The sequence below is a fragment of the Caretta caretta genome, chromosome 1, assembly GCF_965140235.1.
Source record: "Caretta caretta isolate rCarCar2 chromosome 1, rCarCar1.hap1, whole genome shotgun sequence".
Classification (NCBI taxonomy): domain Eukaryota; kingdom Metazoa; phylum Chordata; order Testudines; family Cheloniidae; genus Caretta; species Caretta caretta.
Window position 1 is genome coordinate 113,919,145 of NC_134206.1, and position 20,034 is coordinate 113,939,178.

The 20,034-nt window shown below is 39.5% G+C and overlaps 1 protein-coding gene across 1 annotated transcript in view; it reads right to left on the reverse strand.

The window, feature by feature from the left end:
- The window catches only part of LOC125639418 (E3 SUMO-protein ligase RanBP2), a 66,335-nt gene that overhangs the window by 31,483 nt on the left and 14,818 nt on the right, over positions 1-20,034 (reverse strand). The window contains exons 8-17 of the mRNA XM_048856429.2: positions 19,512-19,602; positions 18,359-18,568; positions 15,515-15,693; positions 15,257-15,432; positions 14,020-14,143; positions 13,410-13,571; positions 4,741-4,878; positions 4,520-4,666; positions 3,448-3,630; positions 3,283-3,366 (exon numbers count right to left, since the gene is read on the reverse strand). Coding sequence (XP_048712386.2) covers positions 3,283-3,366; positions 3,448-3,630; positions 4,520-4,666; positions 4,741-4,878; positions 13,410-13,571; positions 14,020-14,143; positions 15,257-15,432; positions 15,515-15,693; positions 18,359-18,568; positions 19,512-19,602 — 1,494 coding nt within the window. The remainder of the gene's footprint in view (positions 1-3,282; positions 3,367-3,447; positions 3,631-4,519; positions 4,667-4,740; positions 4,879-13,409; positions 13,572-14,019; positions 14,144-15,256; positions 15,433-15,514; positions 15,694-18,358; positions 18,569-19,511; positions 19,603-20,034) is intronic.

Here is a 20,034-nt window from a genome sequence, read left to right on the forward strand (position 1 = left end):
GAGCATACAGTCAGTTGTCCATGCTAATGCAAAGTAATTCTGTGCCCTCAAATACTTTGCAATATTCTCAGCATGCCAGAGGCTTGCAGCCATGAAGCCCTGCGTGTGGTTACAGCAATAGGCATGGCTTTAGTCATCATGTCTGATACATCCATGGTGGTCTTTTGCAATGTTTTAGCTACTAGTTGACCTTCAACAATGATGCTTTTCAACTCTTCTCGGCAGTCTTGTGGAAGTTTAGCTATAAAGGGTGATAGCCTCTCCCAAGCAACACCATTATACTTTGCAAATAAAGCCTGATAATTAGCAATTCCAAGCTCCAGTGAGATCGATAAATAGCCCTTTCTTCCAAATAAGTCTAGTTTTTTTTAAGGGTTTTTATCTTTTGGGGTGCTCTTAGTGGACCATAGAAACCATGAAGAAACCTGGTGTTGGATGTGGATGTGCATTAAAGAAAAACTGCTGGGGTACCCCTAAGGGAGGTTGATATTTCTTTCCCGCTCTCTTAGCCACAAAAGGGAGCATAACTGGCGTCAGCCACCGTGTCTTGGCTGGATTCAAGATGCCTTCATTAACTGGCAGAGTTATCATAGCTGGAGCAGATGAGTGCAGAATATCAAAAAGCTTGTGAGTTTTTCCTTCTATCTCAAGAGTCTGAGCAATGCGGGAAAGTTGCTTCCAAAATGCTTTGAAGTCATCAGCAGCTGGTAGAGGAGCTGGATAGACGGTCTCCCCAGGAGGGTGATGACTAGTCCCTGGGAGACTAAGGGTGCTGCTGGCAATAGTGCCTATTCCTCCTCTGCCAGCTGCTCTTGTTTTTTCCCCCTCTCTGCAGACCAGGGGGAAGGAAAAAATAATGATGGTCTGGCAATAGACGAAGAAGGAGTTCCAGACTCCTTATGCTTTCTTAAATGATAGGAGTAAGATTAGATCCTGAATGTGGTCCGCAGCATGCTCTGTAGCACCAAGGTGGAGCATTACATGAGGTAAGGCCAGTTCTGATAGGGCTGAACAGGCAACTGCCATGTTTGAAGTGGATATGCTGGAGTTCTAAAGTGAGTCTCTGGTCTATAAAGAGCGTCTTCTGACCTGTGTGAGAGGAAATGTGGCTCCCAACTGGATAGAGAACAGGTGTGTCCCAATGATGGGATAAACAGACCTTGAGAGGCAGAGCCAAACCTCAAGGTGCCCCTAGTACCAAGAGGTCAGAAATATATGCCAGTGACATGGTTACCTCCTTTAACATAAAATCAGCAGTTACTGGCAGGGCTTACAATGACAGTACTGGTACTGATGTTGATGCCGGCATCAATGTCTTTGCCAGTGTCTAATGATTACTGCTATTTTCAGTCAGTGAAACAGAATGTGGCTTGTACTTCTTTGGTGCTGAGTCAGACTGAGCTGGCATCACTTGCCTCTGTTATGGGATTAGTGTTTTGTTCCCTGAAAAGTGAAGTGTTAGCCTCTCCTTATGGGAAGGAAGGGACCAGTGCTGGGAATCATGACCTGACCACCCTTATCATGGTGAGGACGTATCAGTTTTTGGAGCAGAGGTGATAGTTGGTACTGAGGTGGTCTGATGCCAGATCTTTGTCTGATGGTGCCGAGAATTATTTGCTGGTACGGACTATAGGTGTTGCATAGTGGACGGCAAAGTTCTTTGCTGACACATAGCAGGGCATGGACCAGTTTTTAAAATCTCTTCTTGCTTCCCTCAGATTGTTCGAGGAAGCATAGATCCTGATAAGCATCCCTGGACTTCCTTGTTGTTGTTCAGAATTACTGACAGAGCAGCAATCTGGCGCAAGACTCTCACAGAGGCAAAAACAGACAGGTTGTGACCAGTGAGTGGAATTAAACTGTCATCCTATGACAGTTTAATTCAAGCTCGAGGGCTTTCAATCATTTTTCTGTGGATAGAGGTGCTGTACACCACGGGAGAAATTAAATGGGCGGGGGGGCAGGAGTAGTGGAGGGAAAAAACAGGGAGGAAATTGTTTTGATACAACCAAAATAAAAATAAATTACTGACTAATATTTTGAGTGGGATTAACCCTAACGTAGTACGAGTAGGTTCCACTAAGCGGTAGTGGGCGAACACTGCTAGTTTTGTCTCATTGCCATGGGCAGTAAGTGGTAACAGGATGGTTACAGCCACTCTGCCTGCCTTCGGGTGGTGGCCATGAGGACATCCCTGGGGCAGCCCAATGGACACCACTATTCAAAAGACTACAATATTGCATGTGTACTTAGACTCAAGTGAGATCACATGGATACACAGTCAAATATAGTATTTTACTTATTAAAAGATTCTAGCTCTTTCCAAATCATTACCAATAGATTCTACTCAAAGATGCAGACCTTAAATTTTTAAAAATTAAATAAAAGGTTGTGCTTTCAAATTTAAACATATCAGCCTTGGCAAAGGGATAATGAAAGTTTAGCAACCTAGACCCAAAAGCTTCCTTATGATAATAATGAAAACTAAATATTTTACACACAAACAACTGCTTGCCTGGCAAGTATAATTTTACAAGGCTAACATAGGAAACGGAAAATTATTCTTATTCATTCCCTATCAGGCCAGCAGCAGTGCAGTTAGGAAAATTATTAAAATATGGAGAAAGGTCAGTGATAATTTAATCACCATTAACTATATTTCAGACAACAAAAATGAATTTCTTGTTTTACTTCTGGACTTTCATAACTTTACTGCTTAAGTGCAATATCAAATAAACTGATTAAAGAACCAATCTGACAGAGAATAGGTTGAACAATTTAAACCCATTTTTAGATGTCAGTACTAGTGACCCCATTCAATGTTAAGTACGTTTGAAACTAATACCTTACATAGTGCTTCTGTCCTGCCTCTACAACCATTCAGCAAAAGCCATCTTTTTCTTATAATTTTTGGCTTGAGAGGTGTGAAAAGAGAAGTCTTATTATAGAAACTACAGGAGTCTTCTCCTAATCAACAGAATTCACATGCTCAGTGTATGGTCCCACAGAAGGATACCCTTATCTGCTTATGCACTAATTTCATAGATTCTGAAATTAAATTTCTATACAGTGACACTTGCACCCATACTCTTCAAATTATGCAGAGATTTAATCACTTTAATTCCATTGATATAACCGGAAATCTCATCACACACTGGAAGTTTAACTTAAATTAACGGTTTGAGCTTTATAATCTAATGTTAACTTTAGTACCAATACAGTGTTAAAAATACTCATCACTACATATTTGTTGATACATTAACTCAATTAGTATTTACCTACCTTAATGGCTTCTACTTGCTGACAGATCATCTGAAGTAAAGATTTCTGATCCTCTGCCCAACGAGGGGGAGTTTTGGGAGAGAACTGAAAGAACAATAATTGAATCTTATCACATTAATTAAAAACAATACATTTCAGAAGAATTGTGTGTGTTATTTGATATACCTTGTAGCTTTTACTTGGTGATAAAGAAAATTTTGTTGGTGATGGAGTGGAATGTTTAAATTCTGAATCTACAGTTCGGGATAGGCCATTCTTGAAACCAGGACTTCCTTCTTCACCATAATCCCCAAGTTCTTGAATTACTGTTTCCAGCATCTCCTTAACAGTTTCTATTGACACTGGTAACTGGGAGAGAATTGCAGTGCACAAAGAGGTTTAGGGATATATTCTCTTTTTGAGTTCAAGTGCAATTGGAGTAATAAAGCACTATTAGCAAATAGAATTTCATGTAAAAATACCACATTTCAAGATGACTATTCCTCTAGCTGAACAAATAGATTCCAAACAATATTTTTACTAATGCAAAACCTGAACTTTCTAGCTTTTAATATACTAATCTTTCTCGTCAGTTTCCCATGACTTTTGACATTGTCAACTACTACTGTTTACATGACATATTATGACTAATTGTCTCTTCCAAAACTCAATGCCCACTCTGCATGTACATCACCACTATACATAGGACAAAAATATGAAATGATATAATTCTGCATGAACTTCAGTAGTAAGACTCGTCTAACCAGAAGTAGTATATAAAATGTGTCTTTTCCTGATTCATCAGCCCCACTTGAGTATTTGTAAGCAATGAATGATTAGGATTAAGTCAAAGATATAGAGTTAAATGCAGTCAAATATTTAATCTCCATTCTAACCTTGGCCTAATATTTGTCCAAAAATAAAAAGTTCCTTTTATTTTCGTTCAATTTCAGAATCTTGGCTACAGTATTGATTCACAAATTTTTTTAAATAAAGCTTTTTAAAAAATGTGCATAACAAAATATTTCCAAAATAGAAAAGAACTGTTGCCGCCTGCATTTTAGGAACAAACTACACAGAGTCCTTTTAAATGCATAGCTCATTCTTGAACACTGAATTTGGTTTGTAAAGCAAAACACTTCACTGAAGAAAGTGTTAATGCCCTATCAAATTTTGAAAGGATAATTTAAAAGATGAGATTTCCTGCTGATGCAAAGGATTCCATCAGTAAAACTACAAAGCAAACCAAATTACATACCTTCTCAATTACTGAAGTGTCTGTAAAACTTTCATCAATGATCTTTAATAGATAGTCTCTGCTCTTTTGCAGGTGACTTTTGCACTCTTCTTGTTCTTGTGGTGAGAGTGCATCATTCTCAATCTCTTCAGCCTTTCTCTGGAAAATCTAGCCAACAAAGTAGTGATTTTTACCATGCAGTATTAAGAACATAAAAATTAAAATAAAAGAGTTACACTTACTAGTGCAAGATTCCAATATGAAACAACGTTTTTAATAGCTTCAAGTGCTAGCAAAGCATCCTCAGTTTTTCCGTCAACTGCATCCAACATAGCAAATGCTATATATGCCTCCTCTTCATATTCTGCAACCTGAGAAACCTACAAAGAGAAGTTTTGTCAAAAATTTAAAGTAAATATTACATCCTCTAGGCAACTGCTTGATACAAAAGTACATTTAACCTCACGCTCTTGGAAGTGCTTTAAAAAAAGCATTCCTATTGGAAGTTTATTTCCCCCTACTTTAAAAGCTCAGATGCCAATGTGTCCTTTTTGTATTTTTGAGAGCAATTTGATAGTCACAGTAATATTTCTAAACACATTTATTGCTGCTCAGGGAATACAAGAACAAAAAACATTTGAGTCACATGAAATTAGCCTGAAAAAAAGTTCAGAATAGACATCCAATGGAATCGTCCCCACTGTGTAACATTTTGAAAAGATGTTATCAACTTTAAAAACACCTGAACTTTTAAGCTGTCTATTGGACTGTTAACATTTAAGATTACTGAAACTGAAAGAAAAATTGTTTACTTTGTGCAGCTGACAGCAATTTGAGTACTCAGTTTCTGTATGAATTTGGGGATAAAAATTATAGGGGGAGCTGTTAGCACCACCTATAACTGTGGGGAATGTCAGGAAACCATAAGATCCTATTTTCAGTTGCTTATAAATTTTGCCAAACTAATTGTTGAGGCTGAAATTTTACATGCTGCCTGCCTGCCTCAGGTGGAATTTTTTGGAAAATTTTTCAACAAAAATGGTCTAGCCATTTCCAAGAACAAGGTTAGGAAACATGCATTGTTTTGCCCATGATAAAGAATTCCTTACAACTTTTTCATCCAACAGTTCTAGTTCCTCCATACTTTTGAGCAGGAACTTGAAATTTGGCAGAGGGCTGGCCTGTGTATCAGAGATGTGCTTTTTTAAGATACCGGTGAAAAACTGCCCAAATTTGGCCAAATTACAAGCCATTAAAAACAGTAGTTTGAATGTGCTCAATGGAGACTTGCTGCAACTTTGCTGCAGCATTTCTTGACAATTCCACCTGTACTGAACAAGCTGAAGTCCAGTGCCACACGAGCTAAGCAGAATTTACCTTGCAGTTTGCCTTTTTAAAAGTTTGGAAATTACGCACACTCCCCCCCCCCCCCCCCACTACATTAAAAGAACATTAAGGTTGCAAATTTAGGCACTCAATTCAGGAAATGCCTTTGCAACCTCAGTTCAGCCCCCCCGAGCATATGAATTATGACACAGTCTTTATTTACATGACCACATAATATTTTTTTCCACACAACCCCTTCCTTGTTCTGTGCTCAGGATGAACACTTCACAATGAACGAGCAGCTATTCCATATTGCTTTTCCGTATACTTCTTTACTAGACATTACTCAAACTCTGCACTTAATATGGAATTATTTCTTTATGGGCTTTTCCATACCTGTCATAGTATAAGAGTGCTTTACAAACACTAAAGAATTTATTTTCACATCCCAGTGATGAAGGGGCTTTATCCCTATTTTACAGATGGGGAAATAAGAGAAACTGAAGTCAAGAGTCCATTAACTTTAGGTGTCTAACCTGAGATGCCTAGAGCATCTCTGGCATATCTTAACTTTTGAATTTTCAACTTTGCAATCTAAATAATGTTCCTTAAACGTAGTTTGTATGTAATTTTTTATATACATAGAAAATTCACTAATGACAAGGGGACTAAGGGACGAGTAGTACCTGAAACCAACTTTAACTTTGAAAGACTAGATTTCAAGCTGATGTCCCTTTAAAATGAAGCCTAAAGTTCAGGCTTAAACAGCTTTACAGCACTCCCTTTCTGTCAGACTTCACATACCTTCATGTTTTCAGAGGTGGATATTGTATGTTGGTCAGACACCACTTAATATTTCTCAATTTTTGACTTTCACTATTATGTGGCTAACATGGCCCACAGCAGAGTAAACTTAAGTTTAGGTGCAGTATTGTTTGTTCATATGATGGAACTCAGTCATTACAGCATTTCAGATTCTGCATGTCTCTGCTTAACTATATATGAAGCATACAGAAATGAGAAGCACTGTGATCCAAAAGAGGTACAGAGTTAAAAAGCAACTAGAGTAGTAGCCAAGAGATCTGTACTTTATTTCCAGCTCCGTAAGTGACGAGACTACATGCTTCAGTCTCCTTATCTGTAAAATAGGGAAAAAAGCATTTATCTACCTTTAGCAAGGTGGTGTGGCTTCCCTCAGAGAATGACAGGGAGGGACTACAACATGCTCCCTGGTGGGCTGAACCAGAAGAGTCATGTCTGTTCCGCCGGAAGTGGAAGGGTGGGATAGGAAAGGGAAGTACCTGCAGCTTAGTTGTGGTGGAGCCACCACAAGAGACAGACGCATCCCGCCAGCTGCTGGAGCCTGCAGAGGAGCTGCCTCCTGAGGACTGGCTGGATCTCCCCGGGGCTGCCGGCAGACCGAGACGCTGGGGAGCTGCTGGGGTTGACGCCTGCAGACTGGCCAGAGCTCCCCAAGATGACAGATGCAAGTACACCCGAGGGGGAAAGTAGGAAGCAGCCCAGAGAAACCGGGCAACAGTCTGGTTGGGAGCTGGCCTGATACAGAGTCACTGTGTTGTGGGCAGATCCCCGCTGACCCAGTGGCAGACCACTCCGCCACTATTAGGGTCCTGGGCTGGGACGTGGTAGAGTTGGGCAGGCCTGCGTCCCCCCTGCCACCCCATCCCTGGGGTGGCAGTACTCTCCCTCCTCATGCCAGGAGGCCTGCGCATCTCACACAACCCCACCTGAGCCCCATAGCCTCTCTTGGTGCTCACCCCCACCTGAGCCCCATAGCCTCTCTTGGTGCTCACCACCCTGGGACTCAGACTGCTTAGCTGCTCTGCCCTGATTGCAGACCAGAGATTACCCATTGCTTTGCTCCCCAGCCCTGACTGGGCCTGCGGCTCAAAGACTGCTGTACTGTTCTGCCCAACTGGAGGATCGGAGCACTAGGTGAATCTAATTCCCCTCTTTGAGCACCTTTACAGGTACGCAACAGTGAGGAGGCATGGCCTCCATCAGAGACTGACAGAGGGATGGCCACGCAGCATACACTACCTTTGTAAAACACTGAATTCTGTGGATGAAGCGCATTAAGTTGTATTACTACACATGCTACACGTTTTGAAAAAATTTCAAATAAAATGACAAATATCTTGTTCTAACACCAAGAGAAAAGCAACTTTTGCTATACCACACACCTGTGTGCGCCATTATACTGAGATCAAGTACAGAGTAGTTGTCTGGCCAGTTTACAAGACATATCCTTCTGCTCATTTTTCCCCGATGTGTTGAAATGCCACCTAACTTAATTATGAATATGAAGTTCTATAAGTAGTAAGTCATGAAAAACAACAAGTTTGTACATACTCAATTGAATTTTGTATCTTTGTGTTAGTCCTCTATTCTCATCTGCTTTTTTTTGGTAGGTGTTTTATGAAAATGTGCATTCACACAAAGCAGTTTAATTCTTACTCAGTCAAAACCCTTCCTCCAAAAGTGTTCTCAATTCCAGCGGTTTCCAACCAAGATGTCATCACATTCTATATCATTTGTTACTTCAATATCTAACTACTTACCCAGGGCCCTGAACTGTACTGCATGAGACCCTAAACAACTACATCACACAAAAAAGTCTTCAATTTAATATGCAAATACAAACATCTTCACTGTGTTAGTCCCTTCAACTTTACCAGTCTCTCCAGAAAAAGCTACGCAAAATCCAGAATAGTGTCGAAAAAAAGTCTGAACAGTCTCATTTTCTACTCTACCATATCTCAAACTAGCCTGGTAGTCAGAACAGAATTTTATGTTTAACATCAGCATTGGCAACTAAGATAGAGAAAAATAGGGCTGGAAGACACTCTGAGAGGTCTTGCTGAGGCAGGACCAAGTAAACTTAAACCATTCTTGACAGGTGTTTGTCTAACCAGTTCTTAAAAACCTCCAATGATGGTGATCCCACAATCTCCCTTGGAAGCCAACTAGAAAGTTTTCCCTAATATTTAACCTTAATCTTCCTTGCTGTAGATTAAACTCATTACGACTTGTCTTACCTTCAATAGACATGGAGAACAATTGATCAGTCCTCTTTAACAGCCCTTAATATATGTGAAGACTTAGGTTCCCATTTGCTCCCTGGTCTTTTTTTCTTTATACTACACATACTCAGCTTGCTTTGTTTCTTTTAAACCTATCCTCACAGCTCAGATTTTCTAAATCTTTGTAATTTTTGTTGCTGTCCTCTGGACTCTCTCCAATTTGTCCATGACCCTTCCTAAAGCATGGCGCTCAGAACTGGACACAGTATTCCAGTTGAGGCCTCACTGGTGCCACACAGAGCAGGACAATTACCTTCCATATCTTATGTACACTACTGTTAATACATCCCAGAACAATATTAGCTTTTTATGCAACTATATCACATTGCTGGCCCATATTAAATTTGTGACCCACTATAACCTCCAGCTTCCTTCCAGCAGTAATACTGCCCAGTTATTCTCAATTTTGTATTTGGGCATTTCATTTTTCCTTTTTAAGTGAAGTACTTTGCACTTATCTTTATTGAATTTCATCTTGTTGAATTCAGACCAATTCTCCACTTTGTCCAAGACCTTTCAAATTCTGATCCTGTCCTCCAATGTGCTAGCAACCTCTCACAGCTTGGTGTCATTTGCAAGTTTTATAAGCGTACTCTTCCACTCCATTAACCAAATCATTAATGAAACTAGTGACTAGTGTCAGAACCAGGACAGACCCCTGAGATCCCACTCGACACACCCTCTTAGTTTGTCAGTGAATCATTGATACCATTCTGAGTAGCCTTTCAACCAGTTGTGCACTCATCTTATACTAATTTAATCTAAACCACATTTCCCTAGTTTGCTTATGAAAATGTCACGTGGGATGGTGTCAGAAACCTTACAAAAAAAAAATCAAGATGTATCATATCTACTGCTTCCCTGCTATCCACTAGACCAGTAACGCTATCAAAGTAGTTATGTTGGTCTGGGAGGATTTGTTCTTGCCAAACCCATGTTGAGTATTTCTTATTGTCCTATCATCATCTAGGGGATTGCAAACTGATTGTTTAAGAATTTGTTCCAGAATCTTTCCAGGTACTGAAGTTTGGCTAATTGGTCTATAATTCCCTGGGTCCTCTTTATTCTCCCTTTTAAAGATAGGTACTAGATTTGCCCTTCTCCAGTCCTTAGGGACCTCACCTGTCCTCCATGAGTTCTCAACGATAATTACTACCTGTTCCAAGATTGCTTCAGCTTGTTTCTTAAGTACCCTACGATGAATTTCATTAGGCTCTTATGATTTGAATACACTTAACTTACCTAAATATTCTTTAACCTGTTTTTTCCTGTTCTGGAATATGTTCCTTCCCCCTTGTTAATATTAATTGTGTCAATTAACTGGTTACAATTAACATTTTTAGTGAAGACTGAAGCAAAGAACGCTTTAAACATTTCAGCTCTCTTGATGTCATCCCTTATTAGCCCCGCGTCACAGCTAAGTGGCAGACCTACACTTTCCTTCATCTTTCTTTCGCTCCTAATTCATTTATAGAACCTCTTATTGCCTTATGTCTCTTGCTAAGTGTAACTCACTTGTGCCTTGGCCTGATTTTTTCCCCTACATGTTTATGCTATTTTTTTGAGCTCATCCTTTGATTTGTACATGTTCCCATGTTTCTGTAGGATTAGTTTTTGATTTTCAGGTCATTAAAAAGCTCCTGATGAGATCATGTTGGCCTATTACTATTCTTCTTATCTTTCTTTCCCAGAAAAAAAAAAAGTCAGATGCCTTCTACTTCCTTCCCTAATCTCCATAAGGAAGAATTCTTATATACTTGGTGCGCACACAAAAAAAAAAAAGATCCAAAAGTATGCTTCATGTGCCCCAAACACTCATCCATATTTTTTATAAATATTTTGTATTTTTGTAAATACAATATACTTAACTAATCCTTGACACTCATGTAGACAATTTTGAATAAAAATAAGCCTTTATCCCAGAATCACTGTTGACTGCACAGATGTTGGGCACATCTTAAACTGAATCAAAAGGGTTTTCCTCCCACACCTAGGTTCTATTCAGGTTCTCATATCATGGCATCTACACCTGACTGTAAGAGAGTCAATGCCCTAAACTGTTTTAAGGCAATAGTTTAACCTCTGGCAAACTGACTTCACATCTCAGAGTTTTACTAGCAGAGAATTTGGCCCAAGTGTTGAATTGCTGACACTTGTAATTGATGCAACTAGGTTCACATGAAGTTACATGCTGTAGAAAGGGGAGAATCAAGACTATTCCTTGCAAAGAGTTGACTGAACTCTGTATGCCACAAAATTCAAGCAACAATGTATTTAAGAGCCTTATCTCATCCAACACAATACAGTACAGAAATGGAAGACAAGAAAATAAGGAAAGAAAGAAGGAAAAAGCCTACTAATACAGTTATATGGAACAAAATCTAGAGTAATGAGAAATTATAAACATGGGCAAACAGTGAGGATTCAGCACTCATACTACAATGATGGGCAGCAGCATAAATTCTTAAAGTACATCTATCTACTACTTTTTCCTAAAGCTTAAAGGTCTCTAATAAGAACAGTGATGTAATTATTTCTTTTTACAAAGCCTTTGGAAGACTAAGTAGACTGCTGTAAGCTCTGGGCTTTTCAGTAGAAAAACAGATTTAAACTAGAATCCAAACAAAAACAAAAGAAGTCATGGATTATATAGATTATACCTTATGCATAGGGCCCTACCAAATTCATGGTCCATTTTGGTCTATTTCATGGTCATAGGATTTTCAAAATCATAAATTTCATGATTTCAGTTATTTAAGTCTTGACATTTCACAGTATTGTAACTGTAGGGGTCCTGACCCAAAAAGAGGGTCGCCAGGTTATTGTAGGGAGGGCTGCGGTACTGCTACCCTTATTTCTGCACTGCTGTTGGCAGAGGTCCACCTTCACAGCTGGGTGCCCGACCAACAGCTGCCGATCTCTGGCCACCCAGCTCTGAAGGCAGGGAAGAAGTAAGGCTGGTAATACTGCAAACCCCCTAATATAACCTCGTGATGCCTCCCTCCCTGCAACTCCCTTTTGGGTCAGGACCCCCAATTTGAGAAATGCTGGTCTCCCTTATGAAATCTGTAGAGTATAGGGTAGAAACACACACAAAAAAATCAGATTTCGTGGTCCAGGATGAGTTTTTCATGGCCGTGAATTTGGTAGGGCCCTACTCATGCAACACGTAGGATCAAATTATTTTACTTATCACAACAGAGGACAGAGTATAAAGGCACAAAAATCCAATTTTTCAAAAATAAAGAAAGGAAGGTACTACTCTAATAGCACAGTTTATGTACGCAAGACAATGAGCAACAGCTTGACATCAGAAGTCCAAGCTTAAACCAGGCGTTAGGAAGAATTTCTGGCAAGGTTATTAAAGCTGCTAAGAAATTAGGGCAGTAACTGAGCCACTAAAATGTACAAAACCATACCAGAAATCAGAACTCTGCACTTATTTGAAGCACTAGAGTAAAGCTGGGTCAAGTTTTTCAATCAAAACTTTTTTTTAGCTGAAAAATGCAGATTCAAGTTGAGGGAAACATTTTATGAATTTGTGTCTATTTCAGCTAATTGTTTCAGTCAAAAAACAGTTTTGGAAGTGGGGGAGGTAATATCTTTTATTGGACCAAGTTCTGTTGCTGAGAGAGACAAGCTTTGGAGCTTACACAGTTCTTGAAGAACTCTGGGTGAACTCGAAAGCTTGTATCTCTCACCAACAGAACTTGGTCCAATAAAAGACATTATCTCACCCACCCTCTCTAATATCCTGGGACCCAACTGGCTTCAGCTACACTGCATAGTTTTGGAAGTGTCAAGCTAGAGTCACAAAACCCCTTTTACTCAACAGCACAGGGGTTAGGGTACTCACCTGGGATGTGGGAGACCCAGATCCCTGTTGGAGCTGTTATACTTAGTATAAATCAATATTCACTAAGCCAGAGACACACTGAGAATGACTCTATGCCCTAATGGTTAGGGCACTCACCAAAGAGGGAGAACACAAGGGTTCCAATCCCTATACTGGGGAGAAAAGGAGTACTTGTGGCACCTTAGAGACTAACATTTATTCGAGCATAAGTTTTCGTGAGCTACAGCTCACTTCACCTACTCTGTACTCTGGGGAGGTGATTCAAATCTGACTCTCCCACATCCCAGGTGAGTACCCTAACCATTAGGCTACTGGGTAAATGTGGCCACCAGTACTACTTCCTCTGGAGTTTTGTGAATCTAGCGTAAAATTTCATTTGCTTTTATTTAAAAAAAGTTAATAGTGCCCAAAATCAAAACAAAACATTTTGGCTGACCCAAAATGAAGTCTCTTCCAACTTTAGTTTACAAAAAATTGTGTTTCAGATGGACACAAAACAAGATTTGAGAACTGCCAGTGAATCAACTCTCCCCCTCTCAAAACATTTATTTACACAGCTCTACAACAGAGTAGGTTTCAGGTTGCTTCCAGCCCCTCAATCTAATCCAGCTAGTTATGTTAGTACCTGAATATCTGAACTATGGAAGTGTTTGAACAAAGGATCAATAGGTTCAGGAACACTTTTCTTCTTTTTGATTATTTCCAGCATAGGCAAAACTTTTTTCCAATAATAAACACTTCGTCCAATGTATTCCCTTTGGTCATAGAAAGAGTTTAGACTACTGCCCTGTGAAGGAAGCAGAATAGAAGTGTGTTTATTTTAAGGAATTTCAGTTACCATTAGATATTATTCAAACTGTTAACTTGCTTCAACTACAGACAGTCTTCAAAAGCTCTAGTATTGCCTTTGGCACCTCTGACTCCTCAGGTGAGCCTCATCCAGTCTCTGTACAAGCCTACATAATGCAAGCAACACATGCAGCTAGAAAAAAAGTGAGATATCAAAAGAAGGGTACCAAATGACTATTGGGAAAAGAAATGCAAAAAGTTATTTTGTTTGGCATAACATGATCAAGTGAACATTTACTACATTTTCAGTTTATTTCTACTAACTGCTAAATTGTGCCAAGAATGATAAAAATATTTTACAACACTGCAAACAGAAATACGTAAGTTATAGAAAGATTAAGTTATAAAGTTATAATAAACGTAAAAATATTTTTTGCCAAACTTACTGTTTTATGAAGACATTTTGCCCAGTGAACAATTAGGGCAGGTTGAAGTCCGTGTTTCCCCAGTGCTCTCAGAGTGTTTATTTCATGCTGGACTAGAAGCCTTAATTTTGCTGCTGTTCCTGGTCTGAAAAGTAACGAAGACACATTGCCTAATTAGCCTGCTCTGTTTTATGGGAAATTTTTGCTTGTCAATCCATTATAATAATGCAAAGAAGTTATTAGTATTATGCAAATTATTGGTTTTAGTCCCTTTTTTGCCTCCCATTTGCCATATCTCTACAGAACTACATTGATCACTGTGTATACCCCACACAGGCCCTGAAGGATTTAGATAGGCTTGTGAGGCCAATTAACATACTGGCAGCACCTGAGAGAAAGCCAGGTATAATTGATAATGAAGCCCTACAGGAGAGGGACTGGGTGGTAATTATAAAGCCAGTAAGTTTGCAGCAGAAAAGGGCTGCAGGGAAAGAGTCTGCAAGCACTGTCTGGGGAACAGAAGATTTAGGAAGCAGTCCAGGGAGGCAGGAAGGAGTCTGAGGGAGTAGACCTTGGCTGCCAGCTACAGGGTCTGTAGGCTGGAACCCAGAGTAGAGGATGGGCCTGGGTTTCCCTACCAGCCACCGAGGAAGGTGAAGTGAAACCTCCTGAGGTAAGTGGTGTAAGAACAACAGAGCCCAGCAACAGATGGAAGATCTGCTATAAGGTAACTGGACTCTTACACAGGAAGGGGCAGACTAAAATGTAACCTGGTTGAAGGGCCAAGTTGCAGGAAGAGAGACCACTGAAGTGACAATAGGCAGGGGTCACCTCAGGGAGTCAGCTGCTATGTCACACCCAGCCACAAGGAGATGCTCCTGCACTGAGTGAATTCCTTTACATACACCAATCCATTTCTAAAGGTATGTTGCCATTGCAACTACAGCTGTGATTGTAGCACAGGTAGGTATACTGTAGTAGCTTTAATCACATGTAACAACAATAGTGAAGAGGTGGTGGCATGGACTTGTATTTGAGCTAGCTGACACCTTCACTTGAAGTATAGAGATACCATAGAAGTCTCTTTCAAAACTCTCAAATTTTTACAATCAAAATTTGAGTGTCTAAGATTGAAGGTGTTGAAATAAAGTACATGCCACAAGAATCTACAATCACCTGATTAATAGTGCTAAGATTCTCATGCTGGAAGTGACTTAGATTTAGTAAAAATGTAAAAACAAACAAAAAACCCACTTACATTGTTTTTTTGTGAATAAGGTTATAAACAGCATCCCACCAGGATCTCTGCCTTTCACTACAGAGCTGTTTGCTCACTGGTAGTGGTAAAAATTGAGGTTGATGTGAACTGTAGTGAGTATTAAATGTCTCTTGTAATTGTAAGTGGCTAGTAAATATCACTCCAAGAAGAAATACCTGTTTTCATAAAATAAATACATGTTATACTGTGCAAATCTCCATAGCATAGTAAATTTCAGTGCTTAAACGGTTTCCTTACTTCGAGGTCCAATATACAGATTGTTTCAGGAGCATTGGTCTCAAGTCTTGATGTTTCCTGGGGCAAGTGAAAAAGTTGTTTTAACCACTTGCGTATTGCAGGTAAGACTGACATGGAGTTCCACTGTAAACCAAGCCACGTAAGGTGCTGGAGACAACCATTGTGCACTCTAATTGCGCCTAAACAGAAACAAATGATTGTTTACTTCTAAGATCTGTATCAGCAGCATCTATGCAAACAGTAAACTGATCAAAGCTGCATCTTATTCCATTTAAAAAATTCTTAAGTCATGAAATGTTTAAAAAATGATAATCCAGCCAAACATTTTGGTTTCCTGCCTTTGAATCTACTTCTCTTTCTATGACTAAAAAAAATATCAATTGTTTAGGCCCCCAAGTCCATTCCTCAGAAGCAAAGAGATCCCATATGCTATCCCTGGAGGATAATTTTATTTTAAATATAAAGATGCCATCACCATCTTATGTATGCAGTATTGTTGTAGCCATGTCGGTCCCAAATTATTAGAGAGACAAGGTAAGTGAAGTAATATTTTATTGGACCAACTTCTGTTAGTGAGACACACAAGCTTTCGAGCTCACATGGAGTTCTTCAGATCTGGGAAATGTACTCAGAGCATTACAGCTAAATACAAGGTGGAACAGATTGCTTAGCATAAGTAGTTAACATATTTCCAGGGACCATTAAGGTAAAGTGGCCAATTAATATCCCTCCAGTCACAGGGGAGAAAGAAAGGAGGGGGACGCTGCTGCACGTTGTTCGTGGGTTACAGGATGGGTGAATGCTTTTCATAAAGCAATCACTCTATATCTGACCCATCAATCCCCATCTGCAAAGGAAACACGCACAACACTTTCAAAAGACGAGACTGGGAGTGTAAATTCATAACTTTGTAGACACTAAAAACAGACTGAACAGACACGCTCACTTTATTACAGAAATCTATAACCCACTAACAACCCCCCAGGCTGCTCCCCCACACCCTGCAACTGGAGGGGAGTTAACAGGCCACTTCACCTTGAAAGGCGTTAACTACTTATGTTAAACAATATGTTCCACCTTGTATTTAGTGTGACACTGTGGGTAAGTCTGCACTGCAATTAAACACAAGTGGCTGGCCTGTGCCACCTCACTTGGGCTTGCAGGGCTCAGGCTGCAAAGCTGTTTCACTGCAGTGTAGATTCCCAGGCATGGGCTGGAACCTGGGCTCTAGGATCCTGCAAGGTGGAAGGATCCCAGAGCTTGGGCTCCAGCCTAAAACTGAAAGTCTGCACTGAAGTGAAACAGCACCTTAGCCTGAGCCCCACAAGCCCGAGTCATGTCATGGGTTTTTAATGGCAGCATAGACATTCACTCAGAGTACATTTCTCAGACCTGAAGCAGAGCTCTAAGTAAGCTCGTCTCTCACCAACAGAAGTTGGTCCAATAAAATATATTATCTTACCCACCTCGGCTCACTAATCAGCATCTTAAACGTTTTTGTCTATGTTTGCATTTCTAAGCACTCAAATAATTACCTGTGCTTTGAGGTAGGTAAGTTTGGCAGAGGGGGACCATGAGCAGGTGACAGAGCATGAAAACTCTAAACTTCACTGCAAATGAAGTCTTATTACCTCCATGATTTTGCTGTAAAAGTTCTGATATTATAGAATTAGATAGCGTTTCAGACATCACCTCAGGCATCACAAGTGTACATGCTGCATCAGCCTTAACAATAGTCACTTGGCAGTATCCCAACATTTATTTCATTTTAACCACCCCTCATTCCCAATCTCCACTTTTTTCACTGTATAAAATATGTAAAAAGAGCAAGTTTGTTTATTTTAGCTATCAGGTGAATAATGTATGTTTATACTGGGGCAAATAAGTTTATAATTTAAGACCAACAGCTGCAAGCTTTCTTGAACATTACACATTTCATAAATAGACAAAATGTGAGCTAGTTGGAAGCTGCCAAAGCAGTTTAATCAAGGGTCTGAATTGTTTAAAAAAAATTAAGATAGTGCTTGAACACAGACAGGTATAAAGGATTTACCTAAAACACCAAGTTTTCTGAAGCTGGACAGACTCCACAAGCAGAAGTGTTAGTTTGTAGCTAACAGTGCTATCTTAACTGAACGTTTTTAATTTAGAAGCAAACAATTAAAAAAATATCCATTTAGGTCAGCTTTTTATTTCTTCAGTTCCCTTTTTGAAACAAGATTTGTGTAAGTACTTATTCTCCCAGAATACAGCTGCTTGACCAACTCTCCAAAGTAACTACCATTTCAAACTGACCACCCAGCCAGAACAGGCCAGTAAGTCTGCACAACGCACTGTTAAGATTAAAGTAGGGATGCTAGAGAACTGTATTTAGAACTGCAAACTCACTGGCCTAAGAAATACCTTTCCTCTAGGTCTAGGTGTCATCTCTGTAATACTGCATACATTTCCATCATCAGAAGCTCCTGAGTTAGCAGTCCTTTATTTTAACAAAGGGGTTGCTAATAGATTATCCTCTTCAAAGAGTTATGGCTCTTGAATGAACTTCCTCTCTTTTTTGTGTCTCAGCCAGGTTTAATGATCTTCTACAGATACTCCAAGGCTAATATATTTCCCCTCAGGCATTTCTGAGAGAAATGGGTTACTTGCCTGAGGCATCTGTTTTCATATTTGATAAAGTCTGTTATAACCATGTTGTAGATTGACAAAGTTGCTATTTGTATAAAGGCCATTTATCCTTGGTTGCAGTCTGTATTATTTGCAGGATTTTTCTTCAAATCAGAAGAAACCTAACACTAAGATATAGAAAGCAAGTGTAAAGTGTTCTTAAGTGATGCTTCTTACCAATATCATATCTGGCTAGATCCACATGGTTTGGTCCCTGTATACAGACACTTCTGATATTATCAGTGCTAATGAAAGTTCTCTCTCTAGGAGCTCCATTCTCAAAGAGTGCATCACATAAAGTAGATTGCCCACTTTCATTTGCAAAAGACTCCACAATCTCTTTATAGAAGTCTTGCTTGCCATGGCTTAAGTTTAGCAGCATGTGACCTGTAAAGCAAAACATTCATGCAGAATTATTTTAAATATGAGTAGTGCAGTGAATTAAGATTGTTTAGTAGCAAGCATGTCTCATCAGGTCATTAATCCAACATGTCAAAGATTAAAGATTATGGGTGAAATCCAGGCCCCAATGAAGTCCATGGAAAAACTCCAGACATCAACTGGGCCAGGATTTACCCCACATGTTTTCAAGTCTTTTTCATGCCACCCTTTGTGAGGCAGTCAGACCAAAGAATTCTTAAATTCAATCATCTAAACACGAAGATATGGAAGTCTTTGTAGTACTAGTATAACAAATAGGAAAGCCAGGATTCTTGGTATTCCGGGGACCCTGGAATTACCTTCAATATGAATAGCCATGGCTTAAGTAGAATGGTCCCTTGCAGAGCAAGGAAATTTCTGAAAAGCACCTCATCCTGAAGTCCTTTAACCACAATGCATTCCCACAGCACAGTCCCTAGCCTAGAATTTACAACTTAGGTTAATGACAAAGAAAAAGGTGGCTCAGAAACAATGGATGGTGTGATGGGGAAGAAAGACATGGTAATAACAACAGGAGCAGGGCATAACCGTTAGTGTCTGTAGGGGCTATGGCAGAAACGATTTTAAGGAGACTGAGGTAGCGACTTCAAAAGTTTTATATCTATTCAAAAATGTGAAAGTTTTTGTATTTTAAGAATGTTGAAACAGTTCAAAAATGAGTGCAGTGCACTGCTAAGTTAAGAAGAAGATATGGGAACTTAAGTGTGTCATGATCAGACTCACTTTTTATACAAACCTACTTGAAGCTTTGAACATTTTTCATGAATTTAAACAGGAAAATGTTTATGTATAAATTTCAAATCACTAAAAAATCTATTTCTTGTATATACCATTTGGAAAAGAACATATTAGTTTTGTTTTAAACAGTTGCAATTAATATTCTTGTTACCAGACTGGCTCTGTCGATCACAGGCTAACATTTCCAGTATATCTTGTCCAGCTTGATCTGCCTTTATTAGTTTTGTCTTTGGTCTAGGGACCTGGTGGGAATTACATGAGAGTCAGGAACCAAGAAGTTACTGCTTCAAAAGTTAAACTCCCCTCTAGCTTTTTGTTAGTAAAATAGAAAATCCAAAATTTATGTTTATTGAACATGAAGGAAGTTTAATATCATCATGGCAAGCTACTATTTTTCAGTTACCAGACACCTCCTTCCGGCCCCCCCAAAAGTTCTTCTTAATTAGCATTTATGTATGTATTTTTGCTAGACATCTCTGGGAAGTGTAAATTAATAGCAAAATTAAGCTGGCATGAATACAGACTATTCCCAGATTACAGGGGCCAAGGTGGAAGGAGATATTTTGATTTAATAAAGTGAAGGATTGAGGCCCAAATTCTCTGCTGTGTCCACAACACGCTGGGTGTGGGGCACACATAAAAGGATCTGTGCCTCCTCAATGCTGGGGCCAATT